The 22687-nt window shown below is 37.2% G+C and overlaps 1 protein-coding gene across 1 annotated transcript; it reads right to left on the bottom strand.

The window, feature by feature from the left end:
• Positions 1-482: 482 nt before the first annotated feature.
• LOC120069050 (uncharacterized) lies at positions 483-4701 on the bottom strand. The gene is made up of 4 exons (XM_039020758.2): positions 4387-4701; positions 3829-3955; positions 3011-3083; positions 483-883 (listed from the first exon to the last, which is right to left on the bottom strand). The coding sequence occupies exons 1-4, from the start codon at positions 4412-4414 to the stop codon at positions 608-610; spliced, it is 504 nt and encodes a 167-aa protein (XP_038876686.1). The 5' UTR covers positions 4415-4701; the 3' UTR covers positions 483-607.
• Positions 4702-22687: the final 17986 nt, after the last annotated feature.

Genomic DNA, 22687 nt, shown 5'->3' on the forward strand with positions numbered 1-22687 from the left:
TTTGTTTTTACAATTTTTCTAATAACTCAACTCTAAAAAATTGAAAGAAAACAAGCATAATTTTTAAAAATCAATAAAAATAAAATAAAATCAAATGTTACAAAAAAAAAGAGGGACAAATTTTTCTAATATATCTTGAACTAAAAGTATCTCAATTAAGACCATAAACTTAAAAAAAGTGTTTAAATAATTCGTAAATTTTCTATTTCCTATCCAACAATTCTAAAAAAATGAAGATACAACACATATTAAAAAGTATAATGTCTTATTTATCATAAAATTCAATTTTACGTTTAATAAATATGGGTCATATCCTATTAAACATAAAATTGAAAATTCAAGATCGACACTTTTAAATACCAATGACATATTAATAAAGATGTAATTTAAGCAAATTTATCGGCCATGATCTAATCAAATTTGAGTGTGACCTCCATGAACGAGGGGGGGGGGGGGGGGGGGGGGGGGGATGAAGAGTCATAGAAACAAAATATAAACAAGGCTTCAAATGGTAAATTCAAAGTTGGATTGTTATTAGTTCACAATCACGTATATATGCAAATAACAAAGGAATATATAGATGAAACGAAGGAAACAGAGACAGAACCTATCCTTTGAGAAGCTGCTGCTGAGAGTTTTGAAACATGAGAGCAGCAAGGGTGACTAGGAAGGCATATGCTGAAGCGGGAAGTTTTTGCACAAATTTTCCAAGGCCTGGAACGCCTTCAGTACTTTTCTTTGTGACAACTGCGACGGTTGGTGCTACCACCAAAGTAAGGATCAATCTCTGGCTCACTGATACGAACGTGTCAGATGTCAAGCTCAGTATGAAATCCAAAAATTCTTCACGGTCAATTTCTCGGTCCTCGTCCCTATCGCTGTCCTGTAATGCAACAAACGAACCATCAACATGCAAAGTTGAGTAGGAACAAGAGCACACAGATTTTACATGTTTTCCATAAAGTAGTTGTTTGCAAGTATAGAGATTTTGTACGGACGACTCATTCCAAGCCTTCTAAATGATTAATAACACATCTCTTAAAAACAAATAAAAACTAGTTTTATGTTTATGTCACAGCACACTACCGTGTTTTTAAATAATATAGCATTCGAGACATCTCTTTCATCATAGCCCTAATCCGATGGCCTAGTCTACTACGATCTTTATTTTTCTCCACTCCACCGCAATATTCGATATCAAAAGCGTTAGAAAAATGACATGGCCTTGACCATTTTGCACTATAAAAGACATCCCTAATGCGATCCTGATAGCCATGTCTATCGCAATCTTCATTTTTCTATACTCCACCACAATATTCCATGACACAAATGTGAGAAAAATGAAAATCGAGATAGACATGGGCATGACCATTTCGCAATAGAAGAGACATCCCTAATGTGATACCATATAACATACCGTAAGTGCACTTTGATATAAGCAAACGGTTAGTTTTCATTTGATTTTGGGGTGGTTAATCATTTAGGGTGCTGATAATGGGTCATCCATACAAAAAATCTTTGCATATATAACTGGAAAAAGATGCATTGTTAAACTTTAGTTGGAAGTGTTTGAAAGCATGGCAACAGGAAGAGCAAGATTAGCCTACATTTCAAAAAAGCCACAAAAGTAAACTACTAATGCCTCTCAAAGAGAATTAGGAAAACAAAACAACAAGCACCACAGGCAAGTTGATAGCCATGCTTCAGCCAAGTTCATTAACACCAAGCGGAGAACAAGATTGCCAAGTATTTAGACCTCATATGTAGAGAACAAGGTCTAGGCATTAATATCCGTCATTAACTTACCAAAGCAAAGTTCATTTTCAGAACTATCCTAATAATTGTCATTTAATTGACGACTCCACGTTCAGGATAATAGATAAGTGCCTGAAAGAGGTGGGAGGTCGCAATGGAATAAATGTAAAAATGATAAGAATCCGATATTTTCTAATAATTATTTTGGTGTTTCTTTGGCTTCTAAAGTTTTAAAAGTAACACCACTAGTTTTGCCATTTGGTATTCACCCACCACCCATTTGTCGTTTCTGCTCACCTCACCCCTACTGGTTTTACACTCAATTTCACCAACACAAGTTCCAAATTTGGAACTCGCAGTATGCAATCCTGAACGGCAGTTGGCAGCAACGACAATGGTGGTTGGAAAATTAGAAGGGAGTAATGAGAGAGGGGAAGGAATGGCCGTGTCAGCAATCCAGTCAGCAAAAGAATAATACATACATACATATATCTATATACACATTTTTTTTTCATTTAGTGGCAAAAAAAGTACCAAATTTATATTATTATTTTGCATTCTACAAGAGAATACTATAAAGTTGATACTTCTTTTGCCATTATTTTAAATTCCTAAACATCAAAGTCCAATAACATTTTAACTACTACGTTAGCTATCAGGTCAACTAATATTCAAATGAGCTTAATAACAATTTAGAATCATTTTATGAAACCTTGACACCCATCTCAAATAAACTCAAATCTAGAAGGTCAAAGTATATTAGTTTCCAAAAAGAAGAGAAAAAACAGTTATTTCTTTAGACTTCCGTTGAGTTCTACCGAAACCAAACAGGAAGCAGACGAGGAAAGAGAGGATCAGTACATGTTGCGCTTCTTCCAGTATCGTTTACCATATGTTGTTTACATTGTGATACAAAACAAACAGGACATATTTACAAAAGGGCTAGCAGATTGGTGATTATTGAGATGTAAGTTTGAACAATATGTTAATATTGAGATGTAATTTTTTATTATAATCTATTACTTTGATACTTATTGGATCGTTAAGTAGGTGATTACTTTGACACAATTAAATAAACAAATAAATAAGTAGGAACGGTGAGCCCATGGAATGCATTTCCAGCAAGTTTAGGTTTCCAAATCAACAACAGATGCCACTTTCTTACATTGTTAAACCTTTGCAATATTATTGTATCAACAAAGTACCTCTATTTTCTCAAAACAATAAAAAAAAAAAAATTAAAAAAACGAAGTACCTGTATGAGTTCTTTGACCCGTTCCTTCGTGGGAGGATCAAGATGCGGTCCGGGCATATACTTATTAATATCACTGCATTACATGTATTTGTTCGGTATTAAACCAATGTCATAAATGCCAAATCACCAAGAGCTTGAGATTTTAAACAGATATATCCAAGGATCAAAGTTGAAGCCCAGTTTTAAAATTTAAGAGCAGTTTGATAACATTTCTCGTTTCGTGTTTCCTATTTCCAATTTTTGAGTAAAATAAACGCTTTCTTATTTCTAATCTTTTAGGAATATTAAACAATTAAATCAAATTTTTTCCTTCATGTTTTCAATTTTTTCAAGAAATTATAAAAGCATCATTTCATCTTTTTACTTATAAAATTTATAATACAACTATTACATAACATTAAAATTTGAATCTTTAATTAAAACAAATCATTTATATGTAATAATTTAAAATTTAAAATTCTTAAAATTTTAAAATTTTGGAAAAAGAAACTAAAAAAGGGTACCAAACCCTCGTCTATTTTTTTTTTAATAAAGAAAACCAGAAACACATCTATTTTTTAGTTTTTAGTTTTTTAATTTAAAAGAAAAAGGAAATTGAGAAATAAGAAATGGAAATATTAGCAAAGCTAACTTTCAGTTCTTACGTCCTAAGTTAGCCAAGAATTTGCAAGAACTCTCACAGTCACAAACCCCACAAATCAGTGGGTAGGTCATGTGCATATTATAAAGAAAGATGTCCCACCAGGCTATCTTATAAATGAATGAATAAGCTAGAAAAGTGTAGCAAGGAAAAATAAATAAATAACTAAGCTTCTTACTTGTATACAAGTAGCGTAGCAATGTACAGATCTTCAAACGACAGCTTATCCCTATGTGATTGATTTTTAAACTTATCAAATATTTTATTTGATATCTTCCTCAATTGCTCATCCCTCCATTCTTTGCCTGCAATTGCAAGTATATTAAGATTAAAAATGTATCAATTTCTCATCCCTCGATTTCCAAAAAGATTTCTAATCTTATTAAGCATCCTGTACGTGTATGTCTCCCTCAATTGCAAGCAGACACGATACAAATCCACAGAGACAGCGCATATCAGCTAATTTAACACACCAAACAAACAAAACAAGAAACAAAAACGATAAATTCATTTATCAAGTCCGTGAAGATATCAGTTAATGAATACGGATAATCGAATTTCATCAATAAGATCGATCTCCTTTCAAAGGAGAAACCACTATGACCTCCTCTATGACTACGAATTCTCCATTTTGCTATTTCGCTCGATCCGTTGATCGATTTATCGACGGATCCAAACAAAAAACTGAAAACGAATTCGAAACGAAGTATAAGAAAATCAAGTTAGGTCAATTTACCTCCGAATCTCCCCAATGACTGTCCCATGCTAGACGGCGCCGACGGTGACTGAAGATCACAGAGCTCGCAAAGCAGCCTCCGACTGTAATTGAAATCGGAGCTACGGGCAAAGGAGGATTGAGGAATCCGTCGTAGCAGCAACGATAGCGAAATTTATCATTTCCAGAGGTTTTGTATTTGAAAAGGATAAATTTCAGAAACTATTCTGCTTCTCCACACATTTTCTTTTCCTGTCCGAAAGGAAACTTGGAATAAAGCGACCTTTGCTTTCCTCCAATGCAAGTTACACAATTGGTTTTGTGCCCAAGACACATATATAACACAATATTCCCTCGTGTATATTTGATTTTTGAAATCTTAAAATTTTAAAATTTTCAATTCAAACTCATAATTTGTTACAACTTTTTAGGGTTGTTTGGAGTGCAAAATTGAATTTAGTTGAATTGATAAGTATTATTTAGATTATTTATATAGTTAAATGGTATATATTCAAGTAGATTGTTTGTATATAGGATTGCATTGAAATGTATAGGATACTGAGTTGAGTTAAGTTAGTAACAAAATATGTGTTTAGGATGAGTTGAGTTGGGATATCTGATGCAATTTTTTTACATGAAATTGATTTTATTTTAATTTTTTAAAATTTCAACTACATACATATTTTCCTAAAATTTTTAACACTAATAAATGTTTAATTTTTTTTATCATTCTTAAAACATAACAAATTTCTCTAAAGTAAATATATACTGAACACAATTTTTTATTTCAAGTTTTGAACACTCAGTTACATAACATATATTTTTTTCCATTCCTGAATACCAAATATATTCCAAACAAATGAAAACATTTCACCCTTGATCATGAACACTGAAAAGCTTAAAAATTGAATAACTTTTTGTTTTTTCCTTATTGGAAAATGTAACATATTTTCACCACACCATTTGAACACTCAATTGCATTACAAATTTATCTACATCCCTAAAGATATGTCATATTTGTGAAATATAAATTTCAAATTTTATGGTTAATTATTTTTTCCCTTTTTTTTTTTTTGTGCAAATGTTTGTTTATTTACATTTTACACTCATACAATGAAATGAACTTTTTTTTGTGCAAACTCGTTTTTTGCATACATGTTTTTGTTTAAACATTTTTTATAGTTAGTTTTTATGGTTAAGTCTAATTTGCCACTTACAAATGAAATAATAGTGTCCATAAAAATGTTTATGTACATGTAAAAAAAACATAGCAATAAACAACACTCAATACATTACAAATTGTTCTGCAACAATTAAACAAAATTTGGACTATATAAAGTAGACTCCGAACTTAAAACTAATGAACCTCAAACTAATTATTGGAGGAATTGTGCAATTAGTTTGGACCCTAAAAGTAAGATAACAAACTACAGTTAGATTGTAATGAAACTAAATGCAAATAAAATTTAAATCAAACATACTATAACATACCTTCAAACGTATGAAATGAATTAGATTAAAAGATTAAGACTAAATGGAGGCAGAGTAGAGATATGATCTTAAAAAGATGTATAAAACCACATTAATGCAACAACTAATTTATTATAAAACAAAGGAAAGAAAAATGTATTTTCTAGTACAATCTTTCTTTTAGCAACCACCTTTATATAAATATAAAAAATGAAATTTGGATGTGGAAAACAAGAAAGTTACGAAAGGATAGCACATTCTTTCTTTTAGTAACTACCATTCTACATATAAACATTTAACGTAGACAAAATATTATTATTTATATAATCCACAACTCTACAATATAATTTAATGGTCATAGAACGTTTGAGTTGAACATGTACAAAAAATATGGTTGTCATTAAAGGCCTATCTACATGTTCAGTAAAACTAGAATTGTCATAAGACTCTCGTTATATGTCACACCCCGTTCCAGACTACTCTCTAAACCTAGGAAAGGACATGATTGCAGCAGTTATCAACCTTTTTGTTGACACTTACTACCTAATAACTCTTGCGGAAATAACTCTGATACCAATGTATAAACTCATATACAGCGGATGCCTCTTAGGCCAAAATTTAATAATTTAGAAGCACAACATATTTAGAGTAATTAGATTACTAGTTTCACAAGTCTCGATGCCCAAAACCCTAGTCCCTATATGAACAATTGTAACATGTGTACAATATTTACTGTAACCACCTAACAGACGGGTTACAATATCTTTTCCTTTAGTGGCAGAGCAGATGCAGAGCTATCTTCTGAGGATTTGACCGCTACCTGGGGAAAAAGAAAACATTTGAAAACGGGGTGAGCTTACTAGCCCAGTGAGTGACTTAAGAAAGAAAACTGATTCTCATGCAAAAGTCTCAATAAATAGATTAAACTGAAATATAAACTTCTACAGTAACCTTGTACTATAATATAAACATTTTCCAAGCATAAAACATGTAAAGTTGTTTTTATCAGAAAACATTAAAACTGTTTCTTAGTTGAGAATAACCCTGCTGCGGTTAAATCCCAACATCAACTGCTAGTCAAGAGAGAACTCTTTTGCTCAATCTCTAACTTTAACTACCTACGTGCACGTGGCCATACTAAGTATTGTCATACCTTAGGTATTTCTGCTTAAATACCTTCTCTAAACTTGTCCTTCAGTATTGAGCTATTCGAATACCTTCTCAAATGTCCTTTGGTATCAAGTTGGTCGGATACCTTCTCAAATGTCCTTCGGTATCGTGTTACAAGTAAAACTAGTCATAAAATGACTTTCTCTTTAAAGTATGTAAAGTATACCGCATAGAAAACATGTCTTTAAAGATACTAACGCATGCTTGGTGTATTTAAACACACATAAATAGTTTTTCAATAAACTCTCATACTTGGCATGTGTTTAAAACATAACTCATGGTTTGCTTGGAAATTACTTGGTAAAACTAGCTGGCATGAGAATAATCTTTCTTTAAAACATAGTTTCTTTAAAACATTGTAAATATTTAGTCAAATATTTTAGTCACTCACCTTGTCATCTAGGAACTTTTCACTTTATAAGTTCTTTGTCTACCTCGGGCTCCCTTTTGAACCCCTTAAAATCCAGATTCAATTTAAAACTCCGATTACTCATAGTTCTAAGACTTATCTCGTGATACTTCCTTCTGTAAACATGCTCTACAATGTCTCAGAAAGTTTACCTTAAAATATTAGCTCAAAACTCCTCGTGGTTTGGCCGGAATCACAAAATCTTCAGGACTGGCCCAAACTTACCTGACAGCTTGACCCTTCTATCTTTTTCTCAGTTTTCAGCCCGATCCCTTGGAGCTTCTTCTCCGGCAGCCCTACCTTGAAAACTAGGCTTGTGGAGCTTTCAGTTGGCTTTGAAATCACTCCAAACACATGAGTATACTGGGAGAACTCCAAGGGATTGAGCTGAAAATTGAGAAAAATGCGTAGTTTGTAGTAATAATGAGCTCGCAAGGCTCGAAGGGATAAGGAGGCGCGAGGAGGAACAACGTCTGTTGCTAGCCTCCGAGTAGTTTGTAGAAGAGTTCGAGAGAGAAGAAAGAGAAGAAGGAGAAGAAGAGAAAAATAAGAAGGAAGAAGAGGAGAGAAGATTGAAAGAAGAGAAGGAGAAGAAGCGCGAAAATAACAGAAGGCGCTTACAGAAGAAGAACGGTAAAGAACTCGCAGAACTCGAGAAGGAGGAACAACGCAGAGAGCGAGAGAAGAAGCAAAGGCAAGCAGCCCACCTTGCGTTGGCAAAAGAAAAGGGCAAAGTAATCGTAGAAAGTAGTGAGCCCGCGTTGGCAAGGAAGCGTCCATCGAAGAAAAAAGAGAATGATGACATGCTGATAGAGATGGGCTTCTATCCTACGCCAATGCCACTACCTGACCTCATTATAAGTGTGATTGTGGAACATAGCTGGGACACATTTTGCCAATGCCCAGCCATTATTATGCCGCAGATAGTGAGAGACTTCTATAGAGGGCATCTACACGGAACCAGGGATGCGGTGACCTTCAAGGAAGAAACGGTGTCTTCAGCACAAGGGACATTAATGATATATACCAAATGAAGGATAACCCGGATGCACCGGGGAAAAAATTATTGATGATCCCACTGAGTAGCAGATGGAGGACGCGCTGCAAGTATTAATGCAACCGGGCACAAAGTGGTCGGTTTCACTCAAGGGCATCCGTACCCTGGCATCCAAGTCTTTGCTTCCGGAGGGAAGGCTTTGGGTCTACTTGGTCAAGAAGCGGCTGATCCCAACCACACATGACAAGACTGTATCAAGGGATTGAGTCATGGCCACATATTGCATTACGCGTGGCATACCGATTGACATAGGGTGGCCGATTGCAAGACAGCTTAGAGCACTGGTAGAGCATATTCGAGGACAGTACTTCTTTCCATGGATTGTTTCAAGTCTGTGCCTGTCAATGGGCATAGGCATTGATGAAGAGCCTATGCCTGAAGTCCACGGCCTCATCAACATGAAGATCTTGAGGTTTCTCCTCAAAGACTCCCCACATTGCCCTGAGCTACCCTTAAAGAGGCCCATAATCGACCTTAATGCACCGCAGGGACCAAAGCCTAAGAGACCACGTAGAGAAGATAAGGGAAAAGAAAAGGTCCAAGAGTGAACAACGCATGATCCAGAACCTTTGGACCCTTTTCCCTTGGTAATTTGCCCTCCAAGCCCTCTAAGCCCACCCGCATAACCTTCTTCTCCACTCCATGAACACTTTACCAATCTTTTTCTCGTTCCCAATTCTCTAACTGTTCATCCAGCAACCCTAACTTCACTCTCAACCTCATCACCGCAACCTTCCATTCCACCACCGTAAGTTGATGACCCACACGATTTGGGTGAAGGCACCTCTGCCCAACCCCAAAACGATGCTGGCGAGACATCACAGGCAAGACCCTCCATAACCTCCCTGGCTGCTGAGTTAGCAGAAATGCGGTCACTTCTGACCCAACAACAACAACTTCTCTACCAACAGCAGCAACTCTTCAACCAACAACAAGCCTACTTTGACCAACGGTTTGATGCAGTCATGGAGCAAGTTGATAGTATTCAGCAGTGTTTCCACATCAAGGGAGGCGTTGATCAACATACATCGCAACACTCATACGATCAACCGCCATCAAAGACAACATGCAGAGCGCAACCATGAATACTTTAATTTTCTCACAGCATACCTTCATGGTCCATTGGTGCCCCCACATCTCAGGCAACACTTGCTTTTTGAAGAGACTTCTTTTGCATCACCGTGAAACCCTCCTCCAGACCCTCATGCTCCTCAGCAATAATCCTGACATTCTCTCTCTCTCTCTCTCTCTCTCTCTCTCTCTCTATATATATATATATATATATATATATATATATATATTATGCGACCATTCTATAATTTTATTCAATTTATTATTTAATTAAATTCTTTGATTTTTTGTATAGGCAACAATTTTGTATTGCATTAATTTTTAATTATTTGTATACTTTTTTAATATTCAATACAAATGAGTACATATTCACTCCTTTTTGCCTATGCCTTTCTCTTTATCATCCTTTGACAATATTTGCGATGTTCTTAATCCTTTACTTTTGCGTTATTCATTGCGCTACCATGATGCATAATATGTTTATACTTAGAAACATTTCCCATACTTTGTAAATTCTAACCAACACTTATTAATTCTTAGTTTAGCAGTACTTTACCTTTTATCTTTCAAAGTTCTGCTCAAACCTTTTTTTTAAAATTTTTTTTCTAAGTGTTTGTCTAGTCTATCCAAACAACGCACTGAAGACCTTGCTCATCTTTAAATTTGGGGGTGGGGAAGGTCTGAGCAGATAAGATCAAGAATATGCGATCTTCAAGAAAATGCGTTCATTTCCAAAAAAAAAAAAAAAAAAAGAGAGAAAGAGAAAAATTATTATGCCAAACTCCAATGTCAGCACAAGGGAAACATAAAAAATGTTCCCAACCTGATAAGAGCTTAGTAATGAAAGGAGCCTGCTCGTAGTTGGATGTTCGTATGACACCAGTAGGAGCAAGCCAAAACAAAGGTGGGTTTCTAAGAACAACGCAATATGAAAAAAAATATGTATAAAAGAATACAAGAGACAACTCCTCTGAATATCATGAGTTAAAGTTGAAATTGGTACACAACTGTAGTTGGATGTTCGCATGACACCCGTGGGAAAAAACCAAAACGAAAAGTGTAACCATGACCAACAGTCTCTAATAAATGACGCAAAGTTTGACCACCGCATATAGACATATCAAGTTGTTTTGACAAAGAAGAGATTATATTTTTTTTTTAAAAAAAAAAAAAAACTAGAAAAGCATCTTTGAGCAAAAATTTGTTATATAGAAGAATAAAGTAGGGCTTTGTTCAGAATTAACAAGGATAGAAGGAAATTGCATTGTTAAGAAATGTGCCTAAGTGTAACATTCGAAGCAACCAATCGACGTAAAAATATAAATTTAACATTATTGCCTTAGTAGAAGATATGCTTGAGGACAAGCATATATCTAAATTTGGGGGTGTGATAACTTGTAGAAATACAAGTTGTTTATACTGCCTTATTCAGATATTTCGGCCAAAAAAGAGTAAATATGCGTCGATTGAATGAAAATTAGCTCAGAAATACAATAAATATAAATTATCGCAATTACACCCACTAACATCGTCAAGATGGTAGAAGAGGATATTTTAACTCTGTTTTGCAGGAAACCAAGTCACCGCTTGCGATCAAGGCTCAACGAGAAACTAAACAACGCATCTCCGTCACATTGTGCCCATCAATCAGCAATGAAGACGATTAATGCAATGACGGCATAATGCGACAGTCGATCCCGAGCTGAATGTCAACCGCATGTAGTAATAAAAACAACATCACATGCGAGCAACCGATCGAAAGATGTAGCTGAGCAACGCAAACGCAAAGGATTGTGACACGTGTATAACTAACCATTGTGCAGATTTGATGGTCTGATTGAATAACAGAAGGAATATTTATTCCTCCATCTTCGAAATTTCCATAACAAGAAGTGGGGTCCACAAGCCAAGAGTCAAAGCTTTTCACCTATAAATACCCCCATAGAATTCAGAGAGGATATACTTAATACAGGGATAATTGATACGAGGGCTAACTGATGCTAGATTATTGAGAGAAAGGCTGAGCTGAGTATTGATCGGAAGAAATCCAGGAAGAGAAGAGACAAGGCCGAGAGGTGAGTCTCAGTGTGATTCTGCCAAATCCCCGTCGTGAAGCTCTGTGCTTAGATCTCTACTACCGGTTGAGCAAGCCTGAGAAGGAAGCTCATCCTTCCACACGATCCATCCACGCCGACAAGCAAATCTCCATCCAGATCGGCACCAAGACGTTGGCATTTATTTGTATTTGTTTCTAACTCTATTCATCAATTGTATTTCATTCTCTTAATCTCTTCATTCAAAAATCATGTATCAGACATTAAATAGTTTTATTGACTGTCTTGATCACTTTCATTTCCACTTTTCTGTTTGTTTCCGTTCCTCCATTAATCGTTTTCTCCATGAAGTTTTCTTAATACCTTGGTAATTAATATGGATTAAACGAGTAAAGAGATAAATGTGTTTAACTAAGGCATGTTAGACGGCATCTTCACCTGTGAGAGCAGAAGTGAAGATGTCATTCTGATCTGTCGAGAGAAGGTTAGAAGAATGCGTTAACTAAAACGAGTAGTACTTCCAGAGATGGAAGCAACCTTGCATTCATTACGTTCGTCCTTGTTTCACCACAGAGATGTGGGAACGCGGCCGATCACCGAGAGGTGTACACCAAGGAAAAAGTGGAACAATACTTATATCTTTAATGCAATTAAGGAACTTGCGCTGTTTATATTAATTATCTTTTCTCTTTCTGATTCACACATAAGACTTGTCACCGTATTACACGATCTTTGCATAATCTTCATAGCCAGCCTTGACCTCAGTATCTTGTATCATGAAATCTGTATCTTGTATCATCTTAGCTTAGATTTGCTTTATCGCAATTTACTTTAACACAATCTATGTTATTATTGCATTTTTTTTACCGTTTTACTTACTTTATCGCATGTTTAATTACTTGTATACAAAACTCTTTTATTAATTTGAAAAAAAAACCCTGGTTGCATATATCACAAACATAACGCAATAACCTCAAACAGTCCCTGTGTTCGACCTCGGATCACACCGAGAAACTTGCGGTGAAATTATACTTGGTTTCAACGCAAAAAAACTTGTGACAACGCACAACATACTATAAGAACATTTGCTAATAACGCATATCTAGAAGTAGTATCACATATCATCGCATAAAATCTATGTCTTCAAGTTTATGACATAGACTTGCATCATAGTGAAAAATTTTTTTTTTGCATTACAATGTTGCACGAGTATAGTGAGTTAATCCTTTTTGCTTGGTGTGAGGCTATTGCAATGCTTATCTATGAGCTGAGTAGCTATAACCAACCGCCCGAGAGGGTAAGTAGTGGAACACAATAATCAAAGTAAGCAATGTTCCTAGAGATAGGAATGATCTTATGCTCAACGCAATCATGCATTATAGAGATATAAACATGCGGCTGACCACCAAGAGGTGTGCGATGCGTTAGTGTGGTGAGCTAGGATTACTTGACAACCAAGCATAATGATGCGGTGAATTTATTCCCTCCATAATTCTGTTCATTCACCTTATTATGCGTTAACAGTTGCCACATCTCTACCAATTCTCGTAGTCAAACTTTCATTACTCAATATGTTTAGTTAGGAGTAGGAGTAGCGCATAGCCCATTAACTTCTCTTTTTTACTTTTATTCATCGCTTCAAACACTTTGCTTCACAAACATCATTTAGTTACAAGTCCCTGTGATCAATCTCGGATCATCCCAAGAAACTTGCAATCTCCTTATACTTGGCGAGACAGCAAGAAAACTTGTGATAAGAATGCATGGTCATCACATACATGCTTAATGCATATTGCATATTCTTCAGTCCAATGCATGACCTTCAACGCATAGAGACTAACGTATATTAAAAGAAGAGTCTATTTTCCTTTTCGAACAAGTTTTTGGTGCCATTATCGAGGATTTGGTAGCTAATAGTTTGTTAAGTTTTGTGTTTTCGTAGGCACCCTTTAGTCTTGGGCGTATTGTAGCTTGTGCGACCAAGTTGAAAACGATATTTAAGTGAAGGTGATATGCCGAATTTCAATATTGACCCTGAGATTGAAAGGCAATCTATCGCATAAGTTGAAAGCAGTCTTAGGAGCATGTTAACCACCATGTGGCCAATGAATGCTCGAAGTTCCGAGGGTCAGGACAATAAGTTCCTTAACCTAAGCAGTCAGGTTCAATCTCCTACATGGAAGAATCCTCGCGGTAAATTCACTCCAATTCCTCTAGGGACGTCTTCTACTCTATCTTTACTCTGCTTTCCTAGATAGCTTCTTTAGTTTATTTATTTGATTATTGTCGTTTTGGATTTGCGGCTGCTTTCTTTTGATGTGGTGTGCGTTCGCTCCTTGTGGGTGCGATAATAATTTCTTCTCGGTTCATTGTCTCGAAAGAAGAATCCTCTCCATCATTCAACGCATGGCTATTTCTTCCACAAGAGTTCTAAGTATTGACAAAATTGATACTCTGCTCATATGTTTCTTTTCTTGTTATCTTTTATGTGTTATCCTTCTAAAATTCTCTTTTGTCTGCTTGCTTTCTTTTGCGTTGATAGATTAGCATCCATTATGATACTTATGTAAATTCACTACATCCACTAACAAATGTCGCATGGCTTACCTTGCTTTAGTAGCTTTTTCAAGGTTTGATAGTCTTAAGTTTTATTATGTGCAAACCTCTGCTCAAACATCTTTTACTGCATTTCTAAACGAGTTTGTTTTTAGCTTTTTGGCAAGGACCCTGCCACTCTCTAAATTTGGGGGTGGCAGTGGTCTGAGCAATGCGTCCTTTTTAAACATTGCAATGATTATTTTTTTTTTAAAAAATCATAATAAAAGCTCCACTGTCAGCGCAAGGGGGAAACCCAAGCTGATAAGAGTTAAAGTTGTGAAAGGTACTTACCCGTAGTTGGATACTTTACATGACACCCGTGCAGGTAAGCCAAAATGAAAGTAGGTGACCCGAATCAACGCATAATAACAACTCCTCTGTATGGCATAACTTCAATTAGCTAAGACAAGAGTTGAGTTGAATATGGCATGCAACCAAATTTGGATGCCCGCATGACACCTGTGGGGGCAAGCTAAAACAAAGAGCATAACTAGGTTCAACACCCCAATCTAATAATGAATGGCTAATGCGTTTGTAAATGGTGATGTGATTATGGTATGAGTTGCGTTGATGTGTTATACATTGCACATGCAAGTTTTCCTAATAAGACCCAAGTATAAGCCTCACTAGGTTTCTTGGTAAGTCCAGGGTTGAACACAGGGACTACTGAGTTAATATGCGACAGTTAAATTTGATTCTCTTGCGGTGGTGAAAACAAATAAGTTAGATGGTGTTTTGTTTAAGAATATTTCCTATGTGACGGAGTTCGAATAAAGAGTTGATGAAATTGAGAATCACAATGAGTATGCGATGAAAGGGTTGAGAAGGGGTTTAGCTAACACTTCCTAAGATTGCGTACAAGTTATACGATCATGCTTACACAAACAACAACATGTCATCTCTCAATGCAAATGCCATAATTTCTATTTCTAGGACGCATGCGATGTATACAAAAATGTCGATAGGACTTATGTCTAAGCCTCTATTCTTGTCTATGCGATGATGAATGATGCACACATACACAAGGTGATCGTATACTATCATATCCTATTTCTAGGGTGCATGCGATGCGTTAATAGCAATAGAACTTATGTCTAAGTTTCTATCTCTTGCTTATGCAGTTCTAATCTGACCCTCTCAAGCTTAGATTCTAATATGACTCTCTCAAGTATCTCTAAAGGGTAAATGATGCATATATAAGACAAGATGATTGCATAAAGTGTAAATCTTAGGTCATGCTAGTTAAGTACTTCTCAACCTATTTGGTAATTTAGCTACTCATGCAAAGTATGGAGAGATTGAACATAAGTTGAAATGTGATTTCCATTTTCTATAAATAAAATTCAGAATACAAAATAACAATGGAATGTAGGGATAAGAAGCCCGGTAGCAATGTCTTGTTCCCGTGGCTTTTTACACAATCTTTTTCACTCCATTTTGTCTAGCTGAATGTCCTTGCTTTCGCAAGTGTTGGCCCTCTCTCCCTTTGTAGCACTCCCCGACAGTATTTCGAGCTTTCGGAAATGATCTCTCGACATCTTCGTCTCTTAGCTCGTCTCTGTCTTCTAAGTATAAGTATGAACAAACTACGGCTCCCTAACTTATTCTTTATTCTATATATGGCGATCTAACTTGTTAACCCTTTTTACAATGGTGGCCTCTGGTATTTATAGAGCTCAAGGTGAAGCAGCCTTTCTCTCCAATGATTGCAATGATGGGCGGTAATTAAATCTTCTTCTCTGATGCACCGATTAAAGGTTACCAAAATTTGAGTGTACTTGCTACAGTGTGGCATTAATGGCTTGTCAACTAAATTCGGATTCGACGTCATCAGCTTTCCGTCCCATCATGATTTATTATGTTGTCACCTAGATGCACAGTCTTTATGTGGCCACCTTCTCGAGCAACTTCTCACGATTGCATACGATCACATGACTTAGCGATTGCAATCTTTCAATGCATGCGGACGCCTAATTCCTTGGATCGCAATTTTACTTGCACCAACACATTTTTCCTGCACAAAATAAGTAAATTAACTGCTTTTATGCGATAGGCGCATGCGATCGCAATTTTCTCAGTTTAATACTTTTGGACATGATATTGTTTATTTTTACCGTCGTATTCCCTCATTGTTTTACTTATTTGCGTTGTAATAACGTGCATTTCTACCCGTTATCACACCTCCAAATTTAAAACAATGCTTGTCCTCAAGCATAAACTAAAGATTTTCTTTGAAGAGTCAACCACCTTTTTCCTACCTAGATTTCTCGAGGTGCCTTATTCAAATTTTATGAACCAAAATCTTCTTAATTTCTATCCTAGTCTCTTCCTAAAATATTTCTAATACTTAGGGACCGCAAGTTTACCTTTAAAAAGACTTTACTTGTTTCTAGGACATCACATGATTTATTTCAAAACTTTTTCTAACCGGGGTGTTTCTAAATGATTTGTATCCTTCGCTGTTTAGATATTCTTTTTGTGACCTTGCGCTGATCCAAGTGCCTAGCCTTTGTTTTGGCTTGCCCCCACATGTGTCATGCGAGCATCCAACTACGAGCAAGACATTGTTTCTCAATCTAAACCCATGCCCATTTTACTTGGCAGTGGAGTTGCGATCACTTGATTTATGCGTTGATCATGATTCCTACCTTCGTTTTGGCTCGCCCCCATGGGTGTCATGCGGACATCCAACTGCGAGTAGGATCCGATCTCAACGTTATGATTTTTTTAAAAAAAAAAAATCTTTAAAAGTAGCAAGGTTGAAAATAAATACTGACACCCCCAAATTTATACACAGCAATGTCCTCATTGCTGATAAACTGAAATAACTCATGTGATGCTCTTAGGAAATTTTGTAAAAATCGTTTTGAAAGAAAGCTGGTGGACCGCTAACTTCTAGAAATGTTTCACGAATTGACTATCTTGAAATTAAGTTGATTCTAGTACATGTGATGAGAAATAAAGACATGAGTTTTATCATTGAAATCATAATTGGTACGGGGAAGAATGCGGTGACTAAATAAAGTAACAAAAATTGATGATTGCGTCAAACTAAAGAGGATGCAATGATAAAATTTAGCAATATTAAAATGAGATGCGAGAGTGCAAAATTTGGAATAAAAGAGTCAAAGAAAGATACAACCCCCAATTTTGCTTTGTTGCCTACATCATCTGTGAACATATCCTTCTTTGCGGTGGGTCGATTCCTCAATTGCGATGGGTTGATTGAACTGGTCGTGTGTTTGCTATTATCGCGTAGCTCCACTGCAATCGTTTAATATGATCGTTGCTAAATATTAAGAGGGTAAAAAGTATGAAAGACAGAGTTGGAAATTCCAAAGAGTAGTGGTTATACAAAAAGGGTAAAGTAAGTTCATGAAAGAAAGATATAAAAAGGATACTAAAAAAAATGCATCCCTGATGAGTTTATGTCACCTATCAACGCAGGGACTGCTTGTTTCTTCTTCAATCTGGATTTTTCAAGTCCATGGAGGTTTTCACTCCTTTTCTTGATCCTCTGGGATCTTGATCACCTCAATCTGGAGCTTCTTCCCATTAATGCTCATCATGATCTCTCCCTTGTGCACATCAATTCACGCACGATCAATCGATAGAAATGGTCATCCTAATATGATGGGCGCATCTTCGTCTGCTTCATGATCTAGAATAATGAAGTTTGTCGGTAGGAAGAATTTATCAATTGTGACCAAGACATCCTTCAACTCTCCCTAGGGTGTACTAGGGACCTGTCCGCAAGTTAGAGAGTCTCTGTTGTGGGCATCCGTTTTCCCACATTCAATTGTTTGAAAATTGAAAGTGGCATTAAATTTATACTCGCCCCAAGATCGCATAGTGCTTGACCAATGTAGACCCTTCCAATTGAGCAGGGTATCGTGAAGCTTCCGGGATCGCGCATCTTCGTTGAGATTATAGTGTTTGATCTTTGCGTTATGCCACCGTAGCGATCTTTCCTTCATCATTCTGCTTCTTTTTCAATCTTTGTGGGAATGGTGGTAGTTGTACCTTCTCTGTTTCGTGTTCTAGAGGCTTGGAGGTGGACGCAACTTCCGGTTTCATCGTCTTGGGCTCTTCTGATTCTTGTGTCAATAGGTTCTTAGATTCCATCGCATTCGGATTGGTCCTGCTGGGCTCTTTCCCTTCTTTCGCTGTCGTCTTTGCGCTTAGCAAGGAGACTGCTAGACATTGCTCCTTTCCTATGTTCCCTGGGTTGCAAGGGAGCTCAGTTGAGCTCGACAACATCCCTTGCGGTCTATTTTTCAGCTCTCCCGCAATTTGTCATATTTGGATTTTGAGATTGGGTATAGAAGTCGCCTGGTTCTAGAGGACCGTCTCGTTCTTTTCAATGTACTACTTTAATAGGCTCTCCAGAGAGGAAGATGGCGGTGCTTTCGAGCTGCTTGCTTGATGTTGCGGTTGACCGTTCGTTCGCGTGAAAAATCCTGGCAGCCCTTCTTTTTGCGCCATAGGTTAATAACTTTGTTGTTAGTTATTTTTCCATGCGAAATTGTGGTGGTTTCTCCACCCGGGGTTGTATGTGTTAGAGAAAAGGATTGTTCTTTACGAAGTAAATTGACTGTGAGTTCTTTGGACATTCTTCAATCGGATGCGATTCCCCATAAGTAGCACAACTCGTGCTCGTCTGTTCAATTACATTGACCTGCCCTCTTTGCATTTCAGGGCTGTTGATTGCGCTGCCTTGTAATATATTAATCATCGTATTCATTTGATTCTGTAGAGATATAATGGCCCCATTGTTTGCGTTACCTTCTCGAATTTTTAATCGTTGATCGCTTTCCTGCCAATCTTCGTGATTCTTTGATATGCGATCAAGGATATTCTTTGTCTCATCATAAGTTTTATGAAGCAGACCACCAACTGCTGCCGCATTGGCAGCTGTCTACGATGCAGGGTACAAACCGTGATAAAATATCTCCATCAGGAGACAGCCTAGTAATCCGTTGTGCAGATAGTCTCGCACTAATCTCTTAAACCTCGCCCAGGTGTCGCCGAGCGATTCGTCAATTTCCTATTCAAAATTCATAATCAACTTCCTTCTTCTTGCGTTCTCGGTAGGAGGGAAGTATTTCTTCATGAAGTTCTCTACAATTTGTTCCCACGAATTCATCTCCCCTAGTTCGAGAGAATAAGCCCATTTCCTTGTTTGGTCACATAACGAAAATGGGAACAACGTTAGTCGAACTTCTTCAGCTGAGATATTCGGGAACACAAAAGTGTTACAGATTTCAATGAAACTCCAGAGATGGGCATGCAAATCCTCGCCACGACTTCCACCAAACTGTCTGGCTGTCTGGATCATTTGTAACATAACCGGTTTCATCTCAAACCTCGATCCATCCAAAGCTGGTCTCGTGATTCCTGGGGAGAAATCATATAGGTTAAGTGACGCATAGTCTCGGATGGGTCTATTGCGGTCGTTCGCCAGGAGAATGGGGATTTCCAAGATGATCGCATAAACTGTAAATCTTAGGTCATGCTAGCTAAGTACTTCTCAACGCATTCGGTAATTTAGCTACTCATGCGAAGTATGGAGAGATTGAACATAAGTTGAAATGCGATTTCCATTTTCTATAAATAAAATGCAGAATACAAAATAACAATAGAATGTAGGAATAAGAAGCCTGGTAGTAACGTCTTGCTTCCCGTGGCTTTTTACATTGTCTTTTGACTCCACTCTATCCAGCTGAATGTCCTTGCTTTCGTAAGTGTTGGCCCTCTCTCCCTTTGTGGCGCTCCCCGGCAGTCTTTCGAGCTTCCAAAAATGATCTCTCTGCTTTTTCGTCTCTTAGCTCGTCTCCATCTTCTAAGTATAAGTATGAACAAACTACGGCTCCCTAACTTATTCTCTATTCTATATATGGCGATCTAACTTGTTAACCCTTTTTACAATGGTGGCCTCCGGTATTTATAGAGCTCAAGGTGAAGCAGCCTTTCTCTCCAATGATTGCAATGATGGGCAGTCATTAAATCTCCTGCTCTGATGCACCGATTAAAGGTCACCAAAAGTTGAATGTACTTGCTACAGTGTGGTTTTAACGGCATGCAATCGCAATTTTCTCAATTTAACACTTTTGGATATGATATTGTTTATTTTTACCGTCGCATTCCCTCATTATTTTACTTATTTGCGCTGTAATAACGTGCATTTCTACCCGTTATCAATCGCAAAGATTTGAATCGTATTAAACAAACGCATTGTAAAAAGCTAAAAGCAAAGTTGCCTGAGATTGAGTAAAAAGTTTTTTAGCAGAAGCTTGCCAGAATTAAACTTAGAAAATTTCTCTTAGAAGTAGCTAAGTTTGAGGAGAGTGTTGTTGCCAAGGTTAGAGGTGCAAGTGAATTTTATTCTGAAAAGCTGGTCAATGCAAAGGAATAATCAAAGGATAAGTTTTGAATTTCCTAAGTATAAGACATGCTTGAGGACAAGCATGATTCTAAATTTGGGGGTGTGATAACTTGTAGAAATACAAGCTATTGTAGCCTTTTACTTAGAATTATGAGGGCTAATAAGCAGAATATGCGTTAATAATACCAAGAATTCATGTGGAAAAGTGAGCTTGCGTCGACCAGCATTGAAAATCCTCACTAACTCTATATCATGTGTTATTTTGCATCAAAATGTGTAGTTTTGCATCTATTGCAGGCGTTGATCGCATGCGTTGATCTTCATGAAATCTAGTTCGTCGCATGGAATCCTACATCCACCGAGTGATAATCGTGATAGAAGTTTGATCGCAAGGTGGATGGAATACATTGACACTTCAGGAGAAACAAGCATGAACGCATACCTTGGGAGTATCAACAAGATAAGGTGATGCTGACAATTCCTATACCGCGACAGAAGTAGCAGTGAGTCAGAATAGGATCATCAATGCTGTCAGCGTTTGAGCTCTATAAATAAATCCTTAGAGCCCAACTTCAAGGGATCTGAGTTTCTTCTGCCTTGGGCAGATTCTTGTGATCACAGATGAGAGCATGAGTAAGACATTTTTTGAGAATTCTACATTTCTACAAGCCTTTTCGAGTGACGATCGGAGCTTCGCTGGAGATAGAGCTTGAGAGAGACTTCTTCACCACTCATCCATGACACCATCGGCAACCTTGACGCACTTTGGAGGAAAAGCAAGAGATTGCTTACATTTAGCCCTCCACCTCTCCTCTTATCTCTGTATTGTATTACATTTTGGCTTAAGACATTAATACATTTTGTAATCAATGCATCTCTTTAGTTCCTTCAGCACCATCTTCATCATCTGCTTCTTCTTTATTATCGTTATTGTGCATCGTTAAGTTAAGTGATAATTGCAGAGTCACATACTCAATCATATGGCCTAGAGATATGACGCATGTAGCAACCCATCGAGAGGTGTGCGTTGCACGAGTATAGTGAGTTAATCCTCTTTGCCTGGTGTGAGGCTATTGAAATGCTTGCCTTTGATCTGAGTAGCTATAATCAACTGCCTGAGAGGGTAAGTAGTGGAATACACTAAGCAAAGTAAGCAGTGTTCCAAGAGATGGGAACGATCTTATGCTCAACTCAACCATGCATTATAGAGATATAAACATTCGGCTGACCCCCGAGAGGTGTTTGATGCGTTAGTGTGGTGAGCTAGGATTATTCTAGCAACTAAGCATAATGATGCAGTGAATTTGTTCTCTCCACAATTTTGTTTCTTTATTCACCTTATTATGCGTTAACAGTTGCCACATCTCTACCAATTCTCATAGTCAAACTTTGATAACGGGCAGAAATGCACGTTATCATAGTGCTAAGTTCTTAAACAATGTTGAATTGCATTGATGAAATATGTTAAATTGCGTCCATTAAGCATAAATTCTATAATATTGCGGTCGCATGCGTCCAACGCATTAGAACAGTTGATCTTTATTCTTTTGTGCAGAATATGCGTTAACGCAATGCAAAGATTGCGATCATAGGAATTCACTGGTCGAGCGCAACTTCACCGCAAGGCTTTGCGTTGATCGTGCTTGTAAACATTCGCCCGAGAAGGATTACCGCAACTTGGTCAGCGTAACATGGTGGGCACATCCGAGTGAAAGGATAATTAAGAACGATGGGACAGAAAGCTGATGACAGTCAGATCCAAATTAAGTTGAAGCCGATAACGATCGCAAAGTACATTCAGCTTTATTGGTGACAATTATCCGGTGCATCAGTCAGGAATTAAAAGCTGTCCCATTTGTACAACCAGGGGAGAGAAGCCGCCTTTCACCATGGATGCTCTATAAATACTAAGGGCATTCTTCAGAGAAGGGGTTGATCGGTTGACGATTTAACCAATTGCCTCTGTCCATAGTTTTCTTTTACATTTTAAGGCAGAGCAAGAGAGAAGTGGTGGCATCGGAGATCGCCCAGGGCAACTCAAGAGAGAACCTTGGGGCGTAAGAGCAGAGAGCGGGCCGACTCTCGCGAGAGCGAGATTATCTTTAGAG

Source organism: Benincasa hispida, chromosome 1 (assembly GCF_027475165.1).
Source record: "Benincasa hispida cultivar pf3 chromosome 1, pf3_genome.v1.1, whole genome shotgun sequence".
NCBI classification, from domain to species: domain Eukaryota; kingdom Viridiplantae; phylum Streptophyta; class Magnoliopsida; order Cucurbitales; family Cucurbitaceae; genus Benincasa; species Benincasa hispida.

Coding starts and splice junctions, on each gene's coding strand:
- LOC120069050 (XM_039020758.2), bottom strand. CDS start 4,414: ATGGGACAGTCATTGGGGAGATTCGGAG. Junction 3,084..3,828: donor GCTACGCTACTTGTATACAA/GTAAGAAGCTTA, acceptor CATGTAATGCAG/TGATATTAATAAGTATATGC. Junction 884..3,010: donor GGGTCAAAGAACTCATACAG/GTACTTCGTTTT, acceptor GTTGCATTACAG/GACAGCGATAGGGACGAGGA.